General features: G+C 37.3%; 1 protein-coding gene across 3 annotated transcripts in view; it reads right to left on the bottom strand.

The window, feature by feature from the left end:
• MYO3A (myosin IIIA) overlaps nt 1-27,700 on the bottom strand; it is a 256,791-nt gene that overhangs the window by 143,697 nt on the left and 85,394 nt on the right. For all 3 annotated transcript variants that reach the window (XM_086714701.1, XM_086714700.1, XM_086714702.1), the window contains 5 exons: nt 13,339-13,438; nt 11,599-11,715; nt 10,032-10,136; nt 9,841-9,924; nt 4,293-4,495 (listed from right to left, as the gene is read on the bottom strand). In XM_086714701.1, coding sequence (XP_086570827.1) covers nt 4,293-4,495; nt 9,841-9,924; nt 10,032-10,136; nt 11,599-11,715; nt 13,339-13,438 — 609 coding nt within the window. The remainder of the gene's footprint in view (nt 1-4,292; nt 4,496-9,840; nt 9,925-10,031; nt 10,137-11,598; nt 11,716-13,338; nt 13,439-27,700) is intronic.

Below are 27,700 nucleotides of genomic sequence, written 5' to 3' on the forward strand. Positions count from 1 at the left end.
TTGACAGGACCTGGAGATGCTATAGGAAATACACTGACCTTTGGTTGGATAAACAATCAGAGAGTTAAAGAAACAGGAAAAGAAAATACTGCCAAAAATTACTCATCTCCTACCTTGCCCTTAACCACATCAAAACTGTATTTAAGAAGACAGAGGACCATAGCATCCCATACGTGCTCATATGACCAGTGGTTCCCAGGTCAGAATGGCTGGGGACAGATGTAGGGTCTCAGCAAGTTACTGAATAGTATTTCTCTGACTCTGACCCCACCCCTGACTGTGGATCTTCTAATACTTCTTCAGAGTTCCACTCAGTCATTCGTGGGAAGGTCCTCAGGGCTGTCTCATATGTGTCCATCTGGTCTGGACCCTGGGGATCACTTATGCAGCCAAGACCTCTAACACCCTGAAAAATGTGGCAAAGTTCTCACAAGTGTATGGCTTTCCCCACTTGTGAAACTTTCAATTTTCGACAAAGCGGCCAGCAATAAGGCTTGGAAAGGCAACAATGCAGCTTTGCATTCATAAGGCCTCTTAGGATAGTCATGAAAAAGTGTTTTTAATTTTTCATTTTTAATTCCTGCTTTCTCCACCAAGATTCCTTCCTCTAAGACGTATAGTCTCCTCAGTCCCTCTCCCTTTATCCCTATCTGGTTACACTTGGCAGATAAACTCATTGCCTACTTTCCTGAGACTAGAAATCAACAAGTGATCAGCAAGCTTTGTTTCAAAGCATACATTATCCAGAAGACTGAGCTGCTTTATTGGAGCAATCCTATGTCATTCAGCTTTATATCTCCTGTGCCTAGTACAGTTCCTGGCACAGAGTAGGTACTTGATAAATATTTGCCAAAAGGATCAATGAATGAATTATGGACTTTGGAGTCAGACAGAGACATGGGTTCAAACCCCAACTCAGTCATTTATTAGCTTTTTGGCATTAGGTGACTTATTACAATTCTCAGTCCCAGTCTTACATGCAAAATAGCAAGAATATCCTGTCCTATCACTGTAAGAATTAAAATAGATAATGGATATAAAGTGCTTATTAGCACAGTGCTGGACACACAGTAAGTGTTCCATGAATAATATTTTCCTTCCTCTGTAAAGAGCACCACATCTCCCACTGTATGGATGCGTCCTGCAGCATCTGGTAAAGTGCTGGGCATGTGAGTGAAACATAATCAATGCTTCCTGCATGAAACTGTAGTAACAGAAGGAAAGTGCAGTGAAACAGCGATAATTTATATTTGTGAGAATTATCTAGCATTGATTTCAATATACTAATTTTCTTCTCAAAATTAAGTAACCCCCTTTAAGAATTTCTTCTTTAAAATTATCCACATTTAGATGAAGATTTAAGCCACAAATGACATGACACTTCCATCATTAGAAAAAGAAAAAAAAATAGGGGCGCCTGGGTGGCTCAGTCGGTTAAGCATCCAACTTCAGCTCAGGTCATGATCTCACAGTTCAGGGTTTGAGCCCCATGTTGGGGTCTGTGCTGACAGCTCAGAGCCTGGACCTGCTTCAGATTCTCTGTTTCCGTCTCTCTTTCTCTGCCCCTCCCCAACTTGTGCTCGCTCTCTCTCTCTCTTTCTCAAATAAATAAACATTTAAAAAAAAGAAATAAAAAAAATAGGGGCGACTGGGTGGCTCAGTTGATTAAGTGACATCTGATTTCAACTCAGGTCATGATCTCACAGTTCATGAGTTTGAGTCCCTCGTCAGGTTCTGAGCTGTCGGCGTGAAGCCTACTTGGGGGTCTCTCTCTCCCTCTCTTTCAAAAATAAATAATAAATATATTAAAAAATAAATTAAAAATACATATAAACATGTATTTATGAATATATTCATAAATTATTTATACTTATTTATAAATATTTAAAATATACAAACATATATAGATAAATACAAATATATATAAAAACAAATGTGGTGAGAGATTAGGGTGGAATGACATGGGCAGAGGCAAAAAGAGAAAAGAACTTATTTCCTTAAAAGAAAGGGTAAGTTCATTTAAAAGACATAGATGCCCGCTCTGCTTCTTCTCTGTCACCTAGACTCATTCTTCACTTTGCCTCGTTCTCTGACTGAAAGAATTCTTCACTTGTCTGTTTGACACTTCATTTTCAAAGATCACAAAAAGCTTCTCTAGAATTTAAAAATGCAACTGAAACTAAGTAAAAGAAAAATATAGGTGTAAAAAAATAGAAAAATGGAAAAATTATAAGGCAGCTATATTCAAATTATAAACTGAGTTGGATTTCAACCTAATTGTAAGTTGGGAACTTAAGAGTGCCTTTTAAAAAAAAATGTTTATTTACTTTGAGAGACAGCACACGCACATGTGTGTGAGCGAGCAGGAGAAGGGCAAAGAGAGAGGGAGAGAGAGAATCCTAAGCAGACTCTGTACTGTTAGTGTAGAGCCCTAAGGGGGGCTCGATCTCACAAATGGTGAGATCATGACCTGGACCAAAATCAAGAGGATGCTTAACAACCGACTGAGCCACGCAGGTGCCCTAAGAGTGCTTTTCCTCAATCAACAACATTGTAAAACTAGAATAGTTCTTTTGGATAGTTGGAAAAAAAGCTTAATTAACTCATAGCCTGTCTAAAATATGATCTTAATTGTGCAATTTCCTAGAATATATCCTATAATATATCAATAAACATTAACAAGGTTATTTCTATTATTATAAACACAGGGCCCTCATTGTGTAGGTCCAGAAGTTACTGTTCACAAGACACATAGTTCCATAGAACCCCGGTGTATGTTACCCCCTGACATTGTGTACCATGGTGGTCCCACCCAAATCTCAGTAATTCACGCCCTTAGGTAGTTCTTCCCCAAGGCCTGAAGGAGAGTCTTACACAGTTCTGAGAACAGGACAGATTGTTTTGAGAACCAGTTAAGTCTGCACATCTGTATAAGACCCCAAGGTTCCTCTAGGCATGGGTGACAGAGGCACAGACATGCGTATTCACTAAGCCCTGGGGATCTGGCACACATCGATAATAGTAGCTGCCATCTACTGTACTGTGCTAGGTGTTGTTTCTAAGTTTTTGCACAACTATCCACACCATTACTGCTAATAATGGCTTAAACTTACGGGTTCTTACTATGTGTTATTCATCGTGCTAAATGCTTTACAGGCATTATCTTAACTGATAGGTAGGTACTACTTCTATTTCCATTTTAAAGATGAAAAACTGAGGTGCAGAGAGGTTAAGTTTTTCAAATCACACATAGAACCAAGGTCCTAGAAGGGTTTTTAGGGTTTAAATATCTTACCCAAAGTGAACTAACATGTAGTGAAGCCACAATTCAAAACACTCGTCTTATAATCATTTCTTATGTATTTTGAATTGAGCACGGACCAAAGGATAATTTTCCACATTGAAAGCTGAGTTCAGGAGGTGAACCCCAGGCAACTTATATTCACAACTGACTCACAAATTGAATGATAGCAACTTTGAAAGCATTTATGTTAAATAATAATGTACTAATACATAACAAGAGCTTGTGTTCCCAGGAATTTAACAAATGACCTACTACTATAGTAATGTAGGTATGTTAGGTGTAAAACCTACAGAAGAAAAAGGAAAGACTAACTTGCCACACTTTTTAAAAGGAATATAAATACAGGGGTACAAATCTAATGTTTCGACTATATTTTCCACATAAGAATAACAAACAAAGATGTTCTGCTAGCATTAGGACAGGAGAGAAATATTGCCATTCAGCTATAAACTGCTGAAAGGAACTCCTTTAACTTAACGCCAAAGCATGGAATTTACAGCATTAAATCATCTGTAAATTAAAAGGGCAATACAATTAAGGCCATACCTGAATCTTTTATTTGGTCCCATGTGTATAACCATAGGAAGGATAGAATTCATACAGAGATCTATTTATGTATGTAAACATTTAAAAGAAAAAAAGACTGATGTCTAATTAAATTTCACTTTAGTTTTGTGTAAAGAAATATATGCTCCCCTACTTCAGAAATCATTCCAATTTTACCTGTTAGTATCTATGATGGGCATACGTTTTATATCTGGTATCATAAATTTTAGGTGATTTATTAACTCCTCTACTAGATATAACACATGTGAGAGTAAGACAGTGCTGGGGGACCTTTTCAATTCTAACAAGTGCCTTTCACGTAGTAGATGGTCAATAACATTTTGTTGAGTTTGATGAATATGTAAGACATTTTAGCATTAAAACAAAAGCATTATTTTTGCTTGTTTCCCAGAAAAAAAGAAAATATTTGACACGGACTTACAGAGGTTGGTGGATAACTCGGGATTTCTCCAGAAGGTATTCAGAAATCTGTGCTCCCACTACAGCTCCAGAAGAGGTAAATTTCATTTCTAAGTATTTTCCAAATCGGCTGGAATTGTCATTTATAATAGTGGAGGCATTGCCAAAGGCTTCCACCAAATTGTTCACTTGTAAAATCTTCTCTTGCAGAGTTCTGTTATTAGCCTAGAGAAAATGTCAAGATTGTTCTTTAAATGTAAAAAATTGATTTTGTATATAATAAAATGCTTCTTCTTTGATAAGCACTATATGTAGACATAAATGTACTGAGAGCATATTCTTGGCATACTGCCAGATGTTACAATATCTAGACTATTTTTCCTTTCCCCTAAGTGCATTCACCCACTTGCTTTCTCCAAGGGGCAAAGAGATGTTCTGTACTTTTTCTACTGAAATATAGTTCTGGTCAGTGCTCGATTTACAAACACAATTTATAAGCAGTCTATGCATACTGGGGTATACGTCTCATTTTGTTATTCCTCCTCTACTTCCCTGGGCCCCCATCCAAATGCTCCCCAAGGTCAGAACCACTTCCCTTGCTTCCATGGAAGCTGTTAAGGCTGGAAATAAAGGAGTAAAGGTAATTTGTCAATTCAGAAGTAGGGAAAAGGGAGGAACTGTGAAAACTGAGAACAGTTCAGAAGTGTGGACGGAAGGGGTGGAACCCCAGTCAAGGCCAGTGGGCCTACTTGGCTGTGCCTCTATTTTCTCCTACCCCATCTCGTATACTCCTTCCCTGAAACAAGTGTTATTGTTATAATTAGGTTAAGGAGGTATCAGTCATTCACATCTTGGTAGAAATTAGATGGAGTAGATTATGTTTAGTGTAATACCTGGTTGAAATCAGCTGTGTTAAAGGTATGCAAATTATACAAGTAAGGGAGAGGAGCAGTTGGTATTTCTGGAACACGGGCCATGTTAGGACGTAGGTGGGCTGGAGTGGGTATTTACAAGGAGGGTTTGGGGGCATATAAAGACTTTTAGTAGCTTCTAAAATAGGCAATAAGGGTTGAGAGAAGAGAATAATGAGCACTGGAACAAGCTTAAGCCTTCTAAAATGGGGCTGGATTTGCACTCATATAAAAGGTGAGAAAGCATCTTTATCCATCTGTATTAACTAGCAGTGCCTTTATTAAATAAGATTATAAGGACTGCATATTACAAATGTAAATTCAACCCACCAAACATCCTGTTTTGTATCTGGTAAATCTTTATCAAGGAGATAAGTAAAAGATATGATAAGATCTAATATGGGTAGGATTCTGGGAGAGATATATATTCCCAGTTAATATTAAATCACATTTTTAGCTCCTGAATAAGATAAAGTGAGTAGATAAACAGTAGATAAAACAAAAGTCACGCACAAGTTAATCCATCATTGACGGGACCCTCTATGCAACCACAAAAGAGAATAGCAAAGGCCCTTGTGGACGTGGACGGTCCTTGAGTAAATTAAGTCAGGTGTTCAAGTCTTCTATGGCAGGATCATATGCTGTGCCTCACCACCCCTCTCCCTCAAAAATCACACCTTTTTTTTTCTTCTTATCCTAGAAGTAAGGAGAGGGGAAGTTGATGGAAAATGGGATGCGGAAGGGATCGGGATGACAGTCCTGAGGTAGCACTAGCTTCCTGGTCACTACTGGCTGTTCCAGTTCTAGCAAAGTCATGTTTCTATTTCATACGCACACACGTGATTGAAAACATAAAAACTAGTTAATTGATTTTTTAACACAAGCACAGAAATCTGTCAGTTAATTGATTTTTAATATAAGCACAGAAATCTGTCAACTGATGATTCTGAAAATGAATTAGATTCAATTAAGAAGTTGTTTTGGGGGCGCCTGGGTGGCGCAGTAGGTTAAGCGTCCGACTTCAGCCAGGTCACGATCTCGCGGTCTGTGAGTTCGAGCCCTGCGTCAGGCTCTGGGCTGATGGCTCAGAGCCTGGAGCCTGTTTCCGATTCTGTGTCTCCCTCTCTCTCTGCCCCTCCCCCGTTCATGCTCTGTCTCTCTCTGTCCCAAAAATAAATAAACGTTGAAAAAAAAAAATTAAAAAAAAAAAAAAGAAGTTGTTTTGACATGATGAAGCTTCACCCTTTTATGGAGAGATTAAGTCTGTCCTTACACTCACAGTACTTAGAAGATTCTTACAATCATAGTGAGGAAAAATTTTAATAGAATACTATATTGCGTATAACTATGTGGATCATAATAAAAATCTTCACAGGGATCAGTTGTACACAATGGTTTTTTTTTTCCTTAATTTTAGTCATCCTAATATATATATATTTCTTGACTTTATTCAAGGACCCTACCTGGAAAATCAAACCAAGTTTCTATCGTCAACTTCTCTTTTTCAAAAATTAAGGTATATTTTTACACACAGTAAAATTCATCCTTTATAGTGGCTCAGTTGGTTAAGAGGTTACGCATCTGACTTTGGCTCAGATTGTGATCTCACGTGTTTGTGGGTTCAAGCCCCGCGCCCTGCATTGGGCTTTGTGCCGACAGCTCAGAGCCTGGAGCCTGCTTCAGATTCTGTGTCTCCTTCTCTTTCTGGCCCTCTCCCAATTGTGCTCTGTTTCTCTGTGTCTCTCAAAAATAAATAATAAACATTAAAATCTTTAAAAAAAATTTATCCTTTATAGAGCACAGTTCTGAAAGTTTTTACAAACATGTACAATCAAATAACCCCCACTACAAATCCACACATAGGACAGTTTCATCACCTCCCAAAACTATATCGCTACCCTTTATAGTCAACCCCTCCCTCCATCCCCAGCCTGTGACAATCACTGATTTGTTTCTTTCTCTATAATTTTAATTTTTGTAATGTTTTTTTTTTAAATTTTTTCAGAGTGGGGGGAGGGGCAGAGAGAGAGGGAGACACAGAATCCAAAGCAGGCTCCAGACTCCAAACTGTCAGCACAGAGCCCAACACAGGGCTTGAACCCACCAACCATGAGATCATGAGCTGAAATCAACAGCAGATGCTTAACTGATGGAGCCACTCAGATGACCGTGTCTATATAACTTTAAATTTTCAGTAATGACATATAAATTGAATCATATAGCATATAGTCATCTGAATCTGACTCTTTTGACTTAACACAATGCATCTGACATTCATCCAAATCTCATCTAATGAGATTCATTCCTTGTATCAATGTTTGTTCCTTTTTGTTATTGAACAATATTCCACTGTATAGATGTACTGGTTTGTTTATCCATTCCCTTGTTTGGTTGTTTCCTCATTCTGGAGATTATGAACAAAGCCACTATATGTATTTGTCTGTGGTTTCTGTATGAACATGAGTTTTCATTTTATTTGGATAAATAAACTAAGAGTAGGATTGCTGGGCTGGATGATAAGTATAGTTTAAATTTATAAAAATATTCCCAGGGTGCCTGGGTAGTTCATCGGTTAAGCGTCTGACCTTGATTTTTTTAGCTCAGGTCATGATCTCACAGTTCATGGGTTTGAGCCCTGCACTAGGCTCCACTGAGAGCATGGACCCTGCTTAGGATTCTTTCTCTCCCTCTCTCTCTGCCCATCCCCCACTTGCTCTCTCTCTCTCTCTGTCTCTCTCTCTCTCTCTCTCTCTCTCAAAATAAACTTTAAACGACAACAAAAAAAAACCCAAAAACAAAACTTCCAAACTATTTTCCAAAGTGACTGCACTATTTTGTATTTCAACAGAAATATATGAGAGTTCCAGTTATTCCCCATGCTTCTCAGCAGTTGGCATTATTAGATAAAAGAAAAAATTAGACATTTTAATAGGTGTGTAATGATGTCTCATTGTGTTTTAATTTGCACTTCCCCAATGACAACTGATGTTGAACAACTTTTCATTTGTATATCTGCCATCTACATATTGTCTTTTGGTGAAGTGACTGTTCAAGCCTTCTGTTCATTTTTAAATTTTTTTTTTTCAACGTTTATTTTTGTGACAGAGAGAGACAGAGCATGAACGGGGGAGGGGCAGAGAGAGAGAGAGACACAGAATCGGAAACAGGCTCCAGGCTCTGAGCCATCAGCCCAGAGCCTGACGCGGGGCTCGAACTCCCGGACCGCGAGATCGTGACCTGGCTGAAGTCGGACGCTCAACCGACTGCGCCAGCCAGGCGCCCCATGTTCATTTTTAAAAATATACTTTTATCAGTTAACCCTAGTTGATACATCCTTTTGTTAATTTTTTGTTATACTATTTCTTATTATTGGGTTTTAAGAGTGTTTTTATAATATATATATTAAGGATACAAGTTTTATTAGATTCATGACTTGCAAATAGTTTCTTTGAGTATGTAGCTTGTTGTTTCATTTTAACAATGTCATTCAGAGAACAGAAGTTCTTAATTTTGGTGAAATCTAATATTTTTCCCTGGTGAATTAGGCTTTTAACATTGAATATAATAACTATTGTAGCTCTACAGAGAGTGAAAATCAAGTAGTATTAGCTCTCCAACTTTGTTCTTTATCAAATTTGTTTGATTATTGTAGCTCTTTTGTCTTTCCATATAAATTTTTAATTCAGCTTGTCAATTTCTACAGAAAAAAATCCTGCTGGTATTCTTATTGTAATAGCACTGAATCTACAGATCAACTTTGGCATAATGGCATATGAAGAATTGGCATAATGAATCTTTTAATCCATGGACATGGTATAGTCCATTTATGTAGGTCTTCTTTGATTTCTTTTATCCATTTTTTCCATTTATCAGCATACAAATTTTGTACATATTTTAGAAGATTTAGATATAAATAGCTAATTTTTTGGTGCTATTGTAAATGAGACTTTAAAATTTCAATTTATAATTTATCATTGCTATCATTATAATTTATCATTATATATATAATACAAATTAACTTTTGTATTACATATAACATAGATGATATATATATTATATATGTAAAATTGATTTTTGTATATTAACTTCTTTTTTACCCACAAGGAATAAAAGGAGAAAAGTAAAGAAGGCGTTTAGTGAATGTGCTGGGGCTAAAAATAGAGAATATCACATTTATAAAGCCTTGCCTACTATAACAGTGAGAAAAGTTAGAATATCCTCAAAGCAGAGCATATGCTTTTTATTTTATTTTTTAATATTTATTTATTTATTTATTTATTTATTAACATTTATTCATCTTTGAGAGACAGAGACAGAGCACAAGTGGGGTAGGGGCAGAGAGAGAGGGAGACACAGAATCTGAAGGAGACTCCAGGCTCTGAGCTGTCAGCACAGAGCCTGACACAGGGCTCGAACTCACAAGCTGTGAGATAATGACCTGAACTGAAGTCAGCCGCTTAATGGACTGAGCCACCCAGGCACCCCAGAGCATATACTTTTTATACTGTTTGTTATATTTTAAACTCACAGAGGATAACAAGTGTGTTTTATAATTTCTGTACATTATCAAATGTGGGAATTAGCAAGCAGTAATCTAATCAGTTATATTAGGTTCTGAAGTATAACAAATATTTCTGTTAGGACAGTGAAAAATTATACCTTTCCAAGCACCGTCAGCTGCCGAACCAAAAGATGAGCACTTTCAGTCTTTCCAGCACCACTTTCTCCAGAAATAACAATGCACTGCACAATAAGAAAAGGAAACCATGAGAAAAGTTCATCCTCACAAGATCAGGCTTACACATAAGAACCTAAGAAGGGAATTTCTAAGAATGTGAAACTCTCCTTACCTGATCTGAATTATATGTTATCATGGACTGGTATCCTACGTCAGCCATTGCAAAAATGTGAGGAGGATTGGCAGTTCTCTTTGCTCCAATATATAGTTTAGAATGCTAATGGTTAAAAAGAACACATTTTGTGGGGCTTTTCTTTTTGTTTTTGTTTAAATCTTAAATTATTTATAGACAGAACTCTCAATTTTTAAGCAAAACATAAATCAAAATACACTCTCACACCACCAAAACTTTACATACATGTTACACACACATACTACCCATATTTACATGCACAAATCATGCACAATTATGTAAAATAAAGGCCTGATGTAAAAAAAAAAACCAGAAATAGGATGTGACATAATAAAATATAGTATCACACTGGGAACAGTATTTAAAAGAAGACTTTTTTCGGAGTGCAAACCACTTTCAAAGAAGAACTTAATATTTCAAAATACCATTATTTCAGGAAAAAAAAAACCCAAAAAGCAAAAAAACAAGCAAACAGAAACCCAAAATACTGTAATTTCTTGATTTCAGCTTAGGTCATGATCTCACAGCTCTAGGGATCGAGCCCTACGTTGAGCTCTGTGCTGACAGTGAGAAGCCTGCTTGGGATTTTCTCTTTCTCTCTACCCTCTACTCTCTCTTTCAAAATAAATAAATAAACTTTAAAAAAAGTATAGGGATGCCTCCATAGCTCAGTTGGTTGAGTATCTGACTTCAGCTCAAGTCATGATCTCACAGTTTGTGAGATCGAGCCCCACATCGGGCTCGCTGCTGTCAGCACAGAGCCCGCTTTGGATCCTCTGTCCTCCTCTCTCTGTTCCTCCCCCACGTGTTCTCTCTCTCTCTCAAAAATAAACATTAAAAAAAGTATACAAAATCTTTAAGAAATAAAATAAAAAATGAAAAAATGAGAAGGGTGCCTGGCTGGTCCAGTCAGAAGAGCCTGTGACTCTTAATCTCAGGATCCTGGGTTCAACCCCCATGTGTGGTATAGAGATTACTTAAAAAAATAAAAAAAAAAAGAAAAAAGAAAAAGAAAAACAGCCTAGCTTAATTCCAGAATACTAATCTGTATTTAAACCATTAGGGCTTGAATAATAGATAATTATATACTCATATTCAAAAAAACACACACTGTCTGATACTAAAAACCAACTAATATGTCAAAAGGAATTTTAAAATTCATAATGACAAGTTTCATAGCCATTAAGTATATATTACCTGTATAAAAATGTAATTATGCTCTTCACTCTCCCATACTTGGTTCAGAGGTAGACAATAAGATACACTTTTGTAAACATCTATTTATTAATATGATACATAGTACAGGGCAGTTACCAATAACTATAAGTAATTAACATTCCACCACATACTTTTGGGAAAAGAAAGACCACAAACCATATCCAGACTGATTCACCTTCTATTTTTCCTATCTCTATGTTTTAGCAATAATTATCTGTTTATTCAAGATATTGAATAAAACTTTCTTTGGCATCATCTAAATTAATTTAAATATCTGAATAGTATAATTACTAGTACAAAGTAAAAGAATGTAAGCCACACCACATACCTCTGTGGAATAAAGACACAGACTCTGAAAAGGATTAAGAGCAATGAGTATATCTCCCACATAGATGTAAATCTGATCTCTGGAATAACACTTCTCAAGTTGCTCGGAGACTGTATTCTGTAATAAAATAAAAATATTTTTTTCTTAAAAATAATTTAAGGGTAGTTACAATTTAAAATGTAAACAGTAATAAATAAAACATCTGGAATCTGGACCAAGGATCAGAAGGAAATAGATATGCTGATAGTAAGAAGTATAACGTTGGGTCAGCAACTATCCTTCCACTTGGCAGACATTTTCTTGTTTTGAGAGCCATAGAGGTATGGCATTGTTCTGTGCGTTTTCCAAAGGTCACGTGAGATATTACAGGGATATTATATGTAGAAAGCCTTCCAGGAAGTAAGTAAATGTGGAAGATGAAAAAAAAAAAGAGAGAGAAAAACCAATAGAAAAGGGAAAGGAAGATACAGTGAACATGATTTTATTCCAAACCAAGGTTATTTAGTGGCTCTGTAGAATATCTTAGCCCTTTGCTGAGACATTTGGCTTTATGAGGTACAGTGAAATGTGTGGAGAAGTAACTTTCATAGTTGATAAATCATGAGTACATGGAATCAATTTCAATAGTGTCAGAAATCATCATTTAAGACATGACACGAGAATAGCAAAACATCATAGCTCAAAAGAGACAAAAACAAAAGCACAGACAACAGAAACAAATAAACCCAGTGTTTAATATGTAGGTCAGCAACATGATGAGTAAAGTCTTCTTTATAATATACAAATCCAGAAATTCACATCATTGAAAAATGTGGTATGAAAAGATTCATAAAGGTGCTGGCAAATCTCTGACTTGCGAACGCTACTTGATTACAAGATATTTGATGTTCCCAAGAAAGATTATTTCGAGCAAGTACTTCAGTTGTTTAAGCCACCCTAAATTTACCAAATGACTACTTCTGTTCAGAAGATGTCTCCTGATTTGTTGAATCTCAAAGGAAAATGTTCTGGCATGTATCAGATGTATTTAAAAAAAAAAAGTTGATCAGGCAGGATAGAGATCCCAACTTGTTATTGAAAGGGAGCTACTTATTTCTCTAATGATCTGATTATCTGGAATGAAGGGAGATGAGAGGAAGGGAAGCTAAAGCTATAATTTACTGGCTTGTATTTGTACCTTCGTAAGAGATGCTTGAGATAGCTGTGAGGCACTGGGTAAGAAGCGTCAAGTAGAATTCACTGCCCTAAAGGCCCAGCTCTCTGAGAGCAGGGGATCTGGGACCCCACAAGCAGGACACTGACCCTAGTTAAGACAGACAGGCTCTTGAGGTTTCCTAGAAGCCTCTGGGTATAGACACTGAGAGTGGAACAGAAGAGGAAATAGAAGGAGGATGCCACATTAGAGGTTGTAGGAAGCAGACCATTTTCTGACCTCAGTAAATCATCCTTCTGAGCTTTCTGGAAAGAATTCAGAGGAAAAAGGGTCTGTAACTTATAAGCAACTCATGCTAGTGGGAACCCACACCTTTGTAACCTGACTATCAAAAAAAAGAAAAAAAAATGACGTTAGGCTGGAAAGATCTGGAAATTTGAGTTATACGTATTAAAAGTGAAGATGGGAGAGATAATCAGGAAGCTAAGAGACATTGCATACAGATGCTATTCAAACAACTTCCTGTTCATATCTATAAGTTAAACAAAATCTAGAATGTTTAAGTTTAATTAAGCCACGTTTCTTACCTCATCCAAAACTTCTAGGGTTGCTAAATCGTCTACATCCTTCAGAGTGGATATTAGTGATCTCCTGAAGTTACTTTTCTTGGTGTGAATACGTTCATGTCTGTGGAGCAGTACAAAGAGAAAAATCCTTTCTGACTTGAGAACATATCACTGATCATAGCGGAAGTAGGTTTTAGATATATAGGAGATTAAAAAAACTACGAAGCTGATTTCCTAAATTCAATGATGACCACTTATCAGAAAATAGCCTAATATATTTTATCTGTTTTCTCCTCTCTATTGGAAAATTACAACATGTCAAGCTTACCTCACAGATGATGAAAAAAGTCCATTAATTCTATCAAGAACTCTCCTATATATAATTTGCTTGGAAGCTTCCTCTAAATTCCTATGTGTGACTTGATCTGTTACAAATTGGTGAGTCAGAGAGATCTGAATTCATTAGATTTCCAATTTTGTCTGAGGTAGTGTCAGACCATTGGTGGCCAAGGAATGGCAACATTAAAAATTATTATTCATCAATTTTTTTTTTTTTTTAGTTTTTTGTTTTCAACGTTTATTTATTTTTGGGACAGAGAGAGACAGAGCATGAACGGGGGAGGGGCAGAGAGAGAGGGAGACACAGAATCGGAAACAGGCTCCAGGCTCTGAGCCATCAGCCCAGAGCCTGACGCGGGGCTCGAACTCGCGGACTGAGAGATCGTGACCTGGCTGAAGTCGGACGCTTAACCGACTGCGCCACCCAGGCGCCCCTATTCATCAATTTTTAAGAGAAATACAAAATAAACCCCATTGCGAATTTTCAAATGGTTAGACGTAAGTAGAAAATTGGTTTCAGGCACTAGGAATTTATTTTCAAAGGAAACATTTCAGCAACTTCAGAGAACAGCCAAAGGTTCTTGATTTGACACGAAGGCTGTGGAAGCTGCTGAGATAGACACCATGGTTTGTTTCAACTTTTCTGGCCATGAAATTCTCGTCTACTTGGTGTTTTGAACAAAACTGTATTTTCAAGGTTTATTTTTGGAGATACAGTAGACTTTTGAAACAATGTGCGGTTAGAGGTTCCAATGCCTCCACGAAGTCAAAAATCCAGGTATAACTTTTGACTCCTCAAAACTTAACTATAGTGTTGACCAGAAGCCTTACCGATAACATAAAGTTGATTAGCACATATTTTCTATGTTATACATATTTTATTCTGTATTCTTACAATAAAGGAAGCTAGGAAAAGAAAATACTATTAAGAAAATCATGAAGAATAGGGGTGCCTGGGTGGTTCAGTGGTTAAGTGTCTGATTCTTGATTTCAGCTCAGAAGTCATGATCTCATAGTTTGTGAGATCAAGCCTCACGTTGGGCTCTGTGCAGAATTCTCTCTCCCTCTCTCCCTCTGCCCCTCCCCTGCTCACACTCTCTCTCACCCTCAAAATAAATAAAATTAAAAAAAAAAAGAAAATAATAAGAGAAAATACACTTACAGTGTTATATTGTATTTATTGAAAAAAATCTGCATACAAGTGAACCAGTGCAGCTCAAACCCATGTTGTTCAAGGGTCAACTGTACTTTTAAGCATTTGAATTTGTCCATTCGTAAAAGGAACAGACTATGAGGAATAACAAGAGCCATACCACTTACACAGTAGACTTTAATGGTTTCTCATTGCTTAGCGAATTAGGTCACTATTTTTTAAATTTTTTAATTCCAGTGTAGTTAACATAGTGTTATATTCATGTCAGGCATACAATATGGTGATTCAACAATTCCATATACTACTCAGTGTTCATCAAGATAAGTGTTACTCTTAATCCGTTTCACCTATTTCATCCATGCTCCCACCTACCTGCCTTCTGGCAACCATCAGTTTGTTCTCTATAGTTAAGAGTCTGTTTTTTGGTTGGTCTCTTTTTTCCTTTGTTTTGTTTCTTAAATCCCACATATGAATGAAATCATGGTATTTGTCTTTCTCTGACTAGCTTATGTCACTTAGCATTATACTCTAGTTCCATCCATGTTGTTTTGTTGGCAAAATTTCATTCTTTTTTTGGCTGAATAATAGTCCATCACACACACACACACACACACACACACACACACACACACACACACCACATCTTCTTTATCCATTCATCTATCAATGGACACTTGGGCTGTTTCCACAGTTTGGCTATTGTAGATAATGCTGCAATAAACATAGGAATGCGTGTATCCCTTTGAATTAGTATTTTTGTTTTCTTTGAGTAAATACCAAGTAGTGTAATTCCTGGATCATATGGTAGTTCTACTTTTAATTTTGGGGGGAACTTCCATATTGTCTTCCACCATGGCTGCACCAATTTGCATTCCCACCAACAGTGCATGAATGTTCCTTTTTCTTCACATCACTGCCAACACTGGATGTTTTAGAATTAAGTCACCATTGATAAACTGTCCCCACCTCTATCTTTGGCCAGCCCCTCTTTTGGTTCACTGGATTCTGTCTTCTCTCATTTATTCAAGGACACCACTTCCACTGATTCCTCTCTCATTCCCAACATCACTCATTTTTCCCTCTCAGGTATTATAGTACTTGTCTGAAAAGAAACAAACACAACACCCTTTCTTGAGTTCCAATTTCTTTCACCTACTCTTTTATTTCCTTGCTTTATAGCAAGAAAAATCCTCAAAAGAATTATCTCTACTTAATTTCTTTCCATCCTTTAAGAAAACCCATTTCAGTCAGGCTGCCATTTCTTACTCCATGGAAATAGCTCTTGTTAAGAACATTAATGGCCTTACACTGCTAAATCCAATGGTCAAGTCTAAGTCCGCATTTTACTTAACGTACTGGCAGCATCAACAAACTCCTTCTTAAATATACTTGTTTTAGTGTCCTGTACACTTCTCTTGATTCTCTTCCTTGCCTCACTGGCATCTCCACCTGAGTATCTTTTTCTGGTTCCTCCTCATCTTTCTAACTGTCACGTTTGGGATCTCTGGAGCTTCAATCCTTGTGGTTATTTTCTTCTGTATCTACTCACTTCCTGATTTCAGAGCTTTAAATACCACTTACGCATTGACAACTCTGCTGATCTCCAGACTTAAGCATCCAACTGCTTACTCAACACTTCACTCAGAAGTCTAACAGGCAGACTTAACACATCCCAACCCCTCCTGAATATGCAGCCCCAAACCTGCTCCTGTCCCATAATTCTTATCTCAGTAAATGGCGACTCCACTCTCCTGATTGTTTATGTTAAAAAGCTTAGAGATCCTTAGCTCTTCTCTTTCTCTCATATCTTTCATGCAATCTACATACAAATTCCATCAGCTTAATGTCAAAGTCCATCTAGGACCAACAATATCCTACCATCATCACCTCTGCCATACTGCATCCCACTATCACTATCTCCTCCCACCCAGGAAGGTTCCCTGCTGCCACCTTTGCTTTCTACATTCTTCTCAACATTGCAGTCAGTAAGATTTACCCTTTGTTTATATTATTTCCTCTTCAGCTGTATGATGAAACTTTATGTTCACAGCTCACCTCAAATGTCACCTCTTAAAACTTCTCAGCATAATTCTATACGTCCTTCAGGACAAATTTTTTAGTTATGGCATTTCAGCCCATCATTTGTATATGAACCCTATTCCCTTAACTAGACTGTAAAGTTCTCTGGGGATTTCTCAACCTATGGAGCTGGAAAAGCTGGATGTCCATATGCAAAAATAAAAAAAAAATCTAGACACTAACCTGGCCCCTTTCACATAAATTAACTCAAAATGGATCACAGACCTAATTGTAAAATCCGAAACTGTAAAACTCCTAGAAGATAACATTGGAGAAAATCTTGATAACCTTGGGTTTGGAAATGAGTTTTTAGATATAACACCAAAAGCACCATCCATGAAAGAAAAAAATCAGTAACTTGGACTTCATTAAAATTAAAAACTTCTGCTCTATGGAAGATACTGTTAAAGAATAAAAAGCAAAGCCACAGACTGGGAGAAAATATTTGCAGATCACCCTGATAGAAGACTTGTATCTAATAATGGGGATAGTTTTACTCTATTTTCAACTCTTAGATTCCCCAATTTCGATAGCATTTACAAAAATTTACAAATATACACTTATTGGTATGGATGATTTAGTTAATATTTGAATCCATTATTACTCTGTAAACTCCAAGATGCATGAGGCTGTGTGTCCTTGGTTCCCCCTTGTACCTTAGGAACAAGCAGATTATTTAAAACATAGTAGGTCCTCAATAAATGTTAGTTGAATGAATGAGTCAATATATATCCTGTACAATTTCTGGCACAGAATTTCCACTTAGTTGGTCTCCATATTTGCTGAATTCAACAGGTATCATCTTATTTATTCCCCTATTTCCAAAGAGACTCATACTATTTTTGAGAAAACAGAGAAAGAAATCCAATTATCCATTTAATTGCAGAGCCCTGAGTTTTTCATCTGTTTTTATGGGCTGATTTGGTAGCTAAAGACTGTTCCTAGAGAATTACAAGAAACAGATGGTGAAGAATATGGGGATCAATATTTGGCTGGCTGCTACACTCGCTCTTCCACTCCTGTAAATTCATCCTCTGATGCTTTTGGTATTAGTGTCCAAAAACTGAGAAAAGATATTATTGTAATGACTGAAAACCTCAGATGGCTCCCCATTTTCTACAACATGACTTAAAAACTCCTTGGCATGGAATTCACAGCCCTTCACAGCCTTGTCTCAAAGAGCCTTTCCAGCAGCATCAACTATCATCTCTGTACAGAACATTCCCCAATATGCCAAGTATTTCGAGATTCTGTGTTTTGCTCATTCCTTCTCTGCCTGGAATTATTTTCCTTCCATGTCTGGCAAAGTTCTACTTTATCATACAAAGTCAGGCTCAAATAACATCCTCTCTGTGAAGCTTTTGCAGGACTTTGCAGAGAGAGTGCACTACTAGCAGAGAAGCTTTCATATTTAAGTAGGAATGTTCATCATTCCTAGTGGACTAGGAGAAACTTGTGGGCAGAAACCAAGCATTACTCATCTTTCTATGCCTGGCATCAAGGATACAGATGCATGAAATATGTTGGCAGCTTGAATCACCATACTGAGCCCCACCCAACTAGCCAGTATGCCAAGAATATTATCTCTTCGCGTGACCAACCCTATGTCCTTCTATTTTAGTTCATATCCCATAATTTCTGGCAAACCTTTTAATTAAGCCAGCGGGCCCCAAAACCTACCTGACATACCATCTTTCTGACCTCTTACCGTAATACGCTTGTAATATCCACAGAATTCAATTCTGTGATTCACAGTTTTAACGGGAAATATGAAATTTCGCTTTTTTTTATATATATGTACCCAAGTGTGCAGAGGCTGTCAGGCCGATACCTGTTGGGGAAAAGGGGAATAACATGCACGGGGGCCTCGAGGCAGGAGGGCATACGTTGTGTTCCTTGGACTTAGCGAAGGGCCCTGCGGCTGAAATGGTGACAGGGACAGTGGTGCGTGGTGAGGCTGGACTCCAGGCATAATGGGGAGCCACTGAAGTATTTCAATGAAGAGGAAGACTGGAAATGATGGAGTAGAATAGCCTATTGTAGTAAAGAAAAAAAATCACTGTACTCTAAAAATAAACATCATCACTAATGTATCACTAAGGACAGCCAAGAAAAGTTAAAATTCTAGTAGTGAATATTTTATAATTTAGGGTCATATTCTAAGAACATATTATAAATGTGGCATTTCAAACTAGTAGAGAAAGAAAAAATTCAAGAAATTGGGCCAGAACAGCTAATTAAACATTTGGGAATCATGTACCTTATGTAAAAATATATTCCAGGTGGATTAATAAACTTAACAGATTTAAAAATACAATCATAATGTTCTAGGAGAAGATACAGAAGAATAGTTGTGTAATAATAATGGGGTAGGGATGGAATTTGTAAGTATGATAAGATAGAAAAGAGAATAAAAAATATGGGGTAGATGGGACAGGGTAACAATTTTCGTAGTATAATAAAAACACAAGCTATAAGGAAAATAAAAAAATATTTGCAGTGTACATATATGATGGAAAAAAAATCAATGTTTAATATATCAAGAACTTTTGAAATTCAGTAAAAAGAACACTGAAAATGAGATACCATGAGAAAGTAGGATTTTAGGCTTTTCTATTTAGATTTGAGAAGATAAATCTATCCCTCTCATTTCCTAAAAAGACACGTTATCACCAGAAAATACTGAAAGCTAATAATCTTCCCTAGATTGATGGCATTAAAACAGCTGAATCATATCATCTCTGCTGCCTCTTCCAGTCCTGGAATTCTATAATTTGTCAACTTAATGGGCTTGATAATTTTGTGTATTGATTAGGTATATTACCTAGGAGACGGATGATTGCTTCATCATGAAGAGAAAAACGTAGAGTCATTTTCTGTGACTCAAAAAAACTTTTTTAAAAAATCACTTATAAAGACTTTATCAGGGTGATTGTGAAGATGGCTTGGTCCTACTCTAGAACATGACTCCTCTATTTTCTTTTCAGTTCAACTCAAGGGTAGAGGGGCTGAGGGATGCAGAGCCTGGTTGAACAGGTGACAACAATGTGTAAAAAGTCAGGGTGGATTATGGATTGACTGAAAAAGTATTAGACACTGAACTGAATTCTGAGATGCTTATATAGAGAATCAAAAATTATTTCTGGCTCAGTTAGTTAAGTGTCTGACTCTGGATTTTGGCTCAGGTCATGATCTCACGATTCATGAGATCAAGCCCCAGGATGGGCTCTAATAGTGTAGAGCCTGCTTGGGATTCGCTGTCTCCCTCTCTCTCTGCCCCTCTCCCAGATCACACCCTCTCCCTCAAAATAAATAAATAAACTTTAAAAAGTTATTTCTGAAGCTATATGAACCCTTTCCTTTGTTTAGATCATAGTATTAATGACACCCAAGTAGTATTAAAAGCATGGGCTCTAGAATCAGAATGCTCAGAGAAAACAACAAAAGAGTTTGTGAGGATAAATAAAAATAGATTTCATGTAAGATGTTTATTTAGAATGGGCACTTGAAAATGCCTAATATTGGGGCGCCTGGGTGGCGCAGTCGGTTAAGCATCCGACTTCAGCCAGGTCACGATCTCGCGGTCCGTGAGTTCGAGCCCCGCGTCGGGCTCTGGGCTGGTGGCTCGGAGCCTGGAGCCTGTTTCCGATTCTGTGTCTCCCTCTCTCTCTGCCCCTCCCCCGTTCGTGCTCTGTCTCTCTCTGTCCCAAAAATAAATAAAAACGTTGAAAAAAAAAAAAAAAGAAAATGCCTAATATTTAATAGCTATTATTACTCAAACTGTGGCTCGACCACTTACTAGCCATGTAGCCTTGGACAAGTAACTTACTCTGCTTTCTCAGATATAAAATGGGAATAATAATAGTCTGTTTCATAAGGTTGTTATGAGGTTAAATTAAATAATACATGTGAAGTGATTCATTCAGTACCTGCAATGCTTAATAAATTTTAGCTATTATTGTTGCTTTTATGGTCATGGGTTCGATCTTCATATACTTTATATTTAATATTTTATTTTAATTTATATTTAATTATATTATAAATTTTTATTTCTATTAATTTTATATTTAGTGGTCTCCATCTCTTCCCACTCCAGATACCCTTCTACCTTCAACAAACGTAACTTGTAAATACATGACACTGGACTCAGCATAAACCAAGCAAGAAATGAGAAGAATTTGGGCCCAGGTCTTGCTGATGGAGGATTCATGAATATTCTTGTTTTCTAAGAATTTCATTGTGTTTATTGTTAAGTCCTATGTATATCCTGATGGTAGCACCTCAGCAGGAATTATGCATTCTATCAGATGACAGGGAAACAAGCAAACTCTTTCTTTTCTTCTCCTCTCTATTCTCACTGCAGTGTTCAAGGCTGACTTTAGAGAACAGGGCTGAAGCTTAGACGGTGCACTGTGAAAAGACACACAGCTGCCAAGCACATCTTGGCTCCAGCACACCCATCTTCCTGACCATTTCTTGCTGGTCAGGGCAGAGTGGTGCTCTCTGCCAGGCCGGCTTAACTGGAGAAGGCCCATGGTCGCTGGAATTGCCTATCTGTGTTTCTCCCATATCTGTATTTCTGCACCATCAGTTACTGTTAAACAGGGTCATTGGAATGGGCTGCTCTGGAAAGCATGGTCAACACTGCTGTCACTTGGTTGGGTCTTAACGTTTATGGAGACAAAGTGAAAAAAACCCCAACAGTTTCAGCTGTCATAACAAAGCACTAGTGAGTGGCTCACATTTATTATATTCTTTCATGTGGCACTGAGGCATGATTAGTTGCATCAGTGATATCATTGTTCAGCTTTAAAATTAGCTTAACATTTAAAAAGCTACCCAATTAACAATGCACAAGATCACAGGGTGTAAGAGTGAGAAGAACAGGTAAATATATTACAGTCCAATTTCCTTCCATTTTATGAATTGTCAGCAAGCCTGTGATATGTCCAACCTTTTGGCAAAACTCAAATGAAGCAGATGATTGATATGACATCTCCATCCTGTTTGGGTTTGTTAGGCTTTCCCCCTCCAAACACAAACACACACACACACACACACACACACACACACACACACACACACACCAGGTACAGCTTTAAATTATACATGTTTCAACATCTATTACTGCATTCACTCATTCAATAAATATTTAAATTTCTACAGCATCCAGTATATTTCAGGCAATTCAGAGCTGGGCTAAAGCTATGAGGAAAACAGAAGATAGGGTCACCTGCTCAACAGAGCACACACTCTGATGAAACAGTTAACAATGCACATATAAACAAAAAAGATAATTTGGGCTAGGGCTGATATGTTTGGATAGATTCATTTTCAAAGAAGAAGATGTTAAAATCAAGGATGTAGCTGTGGCTATTGCTACAAATACTACTCAATTAATTGATAAAGCTGTATTTGCTCACGTGGGTTTTGAAAATACATAATCATTCACAGTTAATTAAGGTATATACAACAGGTGTATAAAAGCTTTCTCCATAAGTTAAACATCTTAAAAGCTATTGAAGTTTCAATGAATAAGAAAAAAAAATATTCTATGAATGAAAATTTTAAAAAGATTGGCAACTGAGAAAATCTTTTACATCTTACATGTCTCTTTTGGTCACTAATGTATCCTAGGGACCTAAACAGTAGCTGGGAGATAGCAGGTAGTCAATAAATAAATGTAGATTGAGTAAATGAAAAAGCAAATGATTATCTGTCAAAGTAAGATATTTAGTCCAATCTTCATCACTACCTTAAGATGATATCCATGCTTGTTTGAAACAAACTTAATTCTTTGGAGACTGTATAGATAAAAACTTTGAATTTTCCCAGTATAATATTAGGTATTTTTTAAAATGAGTAAGTACACCTAGATTTCCAAAAGAATATGTAAATGTTTCTATAATTTCATACATTAGTGAATATCTAATCAATCATGATTGCTACTATTTTTGTGAACCTTCACTTTTCTGGTGTCTAATTTTTTAAACAATGCATACAACAATTTGTTAGATTTAACTACATACCAAGTATCAGACAGATTGTAAGGCAAAATTTTTTAATAATTAAAAAAAATACATGTTTATAGAAAGTGAAAGCTATAGATTTCAGACGTGCATTTTCTTTAGAATCCTCTCATCTATGTCATTTTTCAATCCAACTCATATTTACTGAGACCCTGCTCTGTGCAAGGCACTGTCCTAAGTGTTAAGGGATTACTGTAGGTGAAAAGAGATCCAAACCATATGTTCAATGAGTCTCAATCAAGTGGGAGCTATAAATACATTTAAAACAACACAAGACATATGGCAAGTGCCAAACTGAAGTTAAATTAAATAGCAAGGAAGCAATAATCCCCTTCTGGTGAACAGGGAATGGTGCTCAGCAGATTTAGCATTCAATCTTGGCATTTGAGTACGGACAGGGTTCCACAACCTGAGGAAGAGTATTTGTATGTGGGTGGTGACTGGCAGGTGGTCAAATCTGAGAGAGAGTAGCTTATGTGCATTGACCAGAGAAGGCATGTGCCCCAGGACAGTGACAATCTACTGCAACCAGAAGGCAGAGTGCTAGTGTGGGAGAGGCTAGAGGTTGAGGAAACTGGGATGGCGGAGGGCATGACTGCTGAGAAACACAGAGGTCTTCAATGCATTCAAATTCCAAATATCCAAAGAGCAAAGCACACTCTTCTGCAACAAAGCCTAGAACTCCTCCAGCACTTGTCTCACTGGCTGACCCATCATCTAATTAACTGCACACACCAGAAATCTCCATCTCTCTAACCTCCTATATCTACTCCATCACCAGATTATGTCGTTTTCATCTCCTTAAAATATCTGAAGTCTTCATTTCTCTCCATCTCCACTGAGGAGATGAGAGCCCATTAACCAAGGTTGGAAACAGTGAGAAAGACAGGGAAAAAAATTGATGTCATGAAAGCTCCAGAACACATGTAGGAACAGCTCAGAAAGGTTGCCTGGAGCTGCTGACTTGACACATGGGTAAAAAGGGGCATTTCTTACAAATGAACAATATTCTGCTCTCCTTCTAACTCTTAAACCAAGAGGGTATTTAATAAGACCTCAATGTCTATTTCTGAGTAAAACCTCCACTGCTACTCCCTTGATCTTTAAGTTCCCATTATTCTTATTGGATTATGACAAATAGTAAGAATGACCATATATATATAAATTTAGTTTTATTTATTTTGAGAGAGAGAGAGAGAGAGAGAGAGAGAGAGAGAGAGAGAGAGAGAGAGAATGTGAACAGGGGAGAGACAGAGAGAGAGGGAGACAGAGAGAGAGAGAATCCCAAGCAGGCTCTACATTGTCAGTGCAGAGCCCAATGCAGGGCTCCATCTCATGAACGGTGAGATTATGATCTGAGCCAAAATCCAGAGTTGGATGCTTAACTGACTGAGCCACCCAGGTGCCATGAGAATGACCTTTTTAAATAAGTTAGATGTCAGTCTCCAATCAGTACCCTCCAATGGCCTGCTGTTACTAAGAGAAAGGCCCCATGTAAACTGACCCCCCCCCCCCACCTACTGCATCAGATCTTGTCACCCCCTGCTCCCTCCTGGCAGGGTTTCCAATACTTGGCGCTGTCTTGCCTGAGGGGTCTCCCAACTCTTCCTCCACCTGCAGAGCCACAGGCTGATGCACCTCCTCCATTGGGAGGTCCCGGCTGATGCCCCTCTTTAACACGGCAGTTCTACCCTCCCCCATCCCTCCAGGAAGTTCAGTCCTCCTTACCTTTCTCTGTATTTCCTTTAGTGTATATCACCATCTAACATATTACATAGTTTACTTATTCTATTTTGCTTTGTTTGTTTTTTCATCTGTTGACTGACTTACCCCTTACTCCTAGACCAGATTCCTGCAAATGGTAGGTTCTCAAAATACATTTCTCAAACAAAAGGAGTGATAGGTTGCTTTACAAAATGTTCATCTGTGGAGCTAAAGAAATTTTATTATTTTTTTCTCTGATTATAAACAATTGGAATGCTCAAAGAAAAAGTATATATGTACACATATGTTTATACTTCAAGATAATTTTACACTTCTAACATTTTCCTTTTGCCTTCGTTTTATAGAATTGGTTTCCATTCTTGTTACTTTATTATTTTATTTCTGAAAGACTTGGAAAAAGCAAAGTCAGAATCCTTCTATAAGATTTTTGTCCTCTTGTGTAAAGTACAGCTTGTTAAACAGATTATCTTTTTCATTTACTCTGTCATACTGAAGAGACATAGTTTCAGACTATAAATATTTTCTTTCTGTGTTGTCAAAGGTCACAAATACCCTTAGGGTGAATATTACAGCTCCACTTGTAACTCAGTTCTACACACTGAAAAAAGAAACAACTATTGCTGCCTGATGTTAAATTTTTATCCTTACTATTCAGTTGTACTGTTATAATGCAACAGCTTTATTTGCTTTTAATTTGGTAAAATGCACTCTTGCAAATACCAAGCTCTATGCTGTAAGGTGATTCAGGAGTCACTGGGGGTTGTACAGAAATCCTTTGTCAAACATAAATCTAATCAATGGTTTTGTTTTCGTTTCCTTATCCATCTTTAAATTCCAGTAACTAAGTCACAACTGGTGGTACCAATGGGGGTACAGGCTCTCACTGGTACGCTCGGGAAGACCAGTTTTTATTTACCTGCACTTGGACCCCTTTGGCCAAGTACATACTTCTGACATGGTGGGGAGGAGAGCACACACCAGCCTGGCCAGCCAGATCAGCAGGTCAACTCTGGCAATGACGGCAGTGATGGATGTTCACAGTTACCCAGCAAGCCCCCACCACATTTTTAATTGCATTTTTCATTCACAGAGCTCTTCCTCTCTCACATATAATTTTGTAAAGATGTGCTTTCATCTGGACTATACAGATAAACACTCATTCATAAAACTTGTAGCACTGTTGGAAGGAAGGATGAAGTGGGAAAAGTGATACATGAAAGCAGAGGAAAATCCATATCTATGTTAGCATCTTCCTTAATTTATTCTAAATCGTTGCACTAAAGCCCCCTATGATGTTGTCCCTACTATTCTAAACCTCTTTCTACTTTCTCTGTGTGGGTATTAAAGTATATGAAATAAATGAACACCAATATAATATGCATGTTGCTATATGATACTCTGTACCATCATAATTTCATTATTGACACCCTTAAAAATCACTTCTTGATTTTTCTTTTCTCTAATGCCTTTTGCCCATTCATTACCATGACCAAGATTCCATACTCTAGAACAGGGATTGGCAAATTTTCTTTGTAAAAAAAAAAGTAGATGAATATTTTCAGCTTTGAAGGCCACATGACCTGGGTCACAACTACTCAATCTTGTCATTACAGTATGAAAGCAGCCATAGATAATATATGAACAAATGACTGTGTTCTAATAAAATTTCATTTACAAAACTAGGAGGCAGGCCAGATTTGACCTGGAAGCCATAGTTTGCTGACTCTGTTAGGCAAGAGACCCGGGGAAAAGAGAAGGGTCTAGAAAAGAGGGACAGCAGAGGCGCCTGGGTGGCTCAGTTGGTTAAGTGTCCAACTCCTCATCTCGGCTCGGGTCATAATGTCACATTTCATGAGTTCTATCTCTCCTTCTCTTTGCCCCTTCCCTGATTGTGCATGTGCTCTCTCTTTCTCAAAATAAATAAATAAACCTAAGCAAAGGGGGGGACAGCAGACACTACCAATGATCGGTGGGTCAAAAGGTAGACAGTCTTTTTAAAAAAATAAATGTATTAAAGATTAATGTATGCATGGTGACTAAGAGTGTGAAACTACTTTAAAAAATTAAACCATGAAATGCTTAGTATTACATTAAAGTCCACAAGCTAGTTGCAGAACAGGTATCTCATTTAAATAATGTGTCCATGAAAGAGGTCTGGGGATCAAGGTGTGAGAAAGTGCCTCTTCTCCAATCACATTGTTTTCTATTAATGCTATAGTTACTGGCTTCCACATAAATAGAAGCTCTCTAGAAATACACACAAAACACTGGACACATTGGTTCCCTTTGGGAAGGGACATAAGTGAGACTATTTTTCACTCACTACTCTTATGCACTATTTCAATATGTATGCATCACCTATTTAAAAAGCAGAATAAAAGAAAATGTAGGTTATGTTCTAGCATAGATTTTGATTTATAACTACAAAGCAACTGCATCAAGAAAAAGTATATGATCCTTTAAGAGTTGGACAACAGGCACAATCTTACCTATCAAAAGGACTAATTTCATTAAGGCAGTTAGCAAATTTTAAGTAACATAAATCATCTGGTAATCTCTTGGTTCTGGGCAGGGTTAAAGTGTACCTGTCCACTTTTAAAAAGGAGTCACATATCTGGAGGCTGATGAAAAATCTTCTTGGTGGGAAATCGTGTCTATTTCTGCTGTGAATGTGAGTTCTTTGTGCTGTTAGTTTAGATAGAGTGACCTGTTTTGAGATGTTGAAATAAAACTTACATCTGAGTTTGTAAGAATATTTGATGGCTATTATACATCTGCCCAGGTCTCCTAACATCTTTCTTCTCCTCACTCTTAGCTTAGAGGCAAGACAGTAGTGAAGAGCCAGTTTCTGTGAGTAGAATTTTGTGGCAGAGACGGAGGGGCACGGGTCCTTCAATATGAAGAGTTACCAGTATCACAATGAGTATCCATAGGGCACACACCATTAGAGAAAATTAATCTGGTTAAGAACAAACATGGCCCCGGAGTTTTATCTTTATCACATTCATTTTTTTTCTAAGTATAAAAATAAACTACATTCTTTGTTAAAAAAGTTGAA

Source organism: Puma concolor, chromosome B4 (assembly GCF_028749965.1).
Source record: "Puma concolor isolate L17-30 chromosome B4, mPumCon1.1.hap2, whole genome shotgun sequence".
Lineage (NCBI taxonomy): Eukaryota > Metazoa > Chordata > Mammalia > Carnivora > Felidae > Puma > Puma concolor.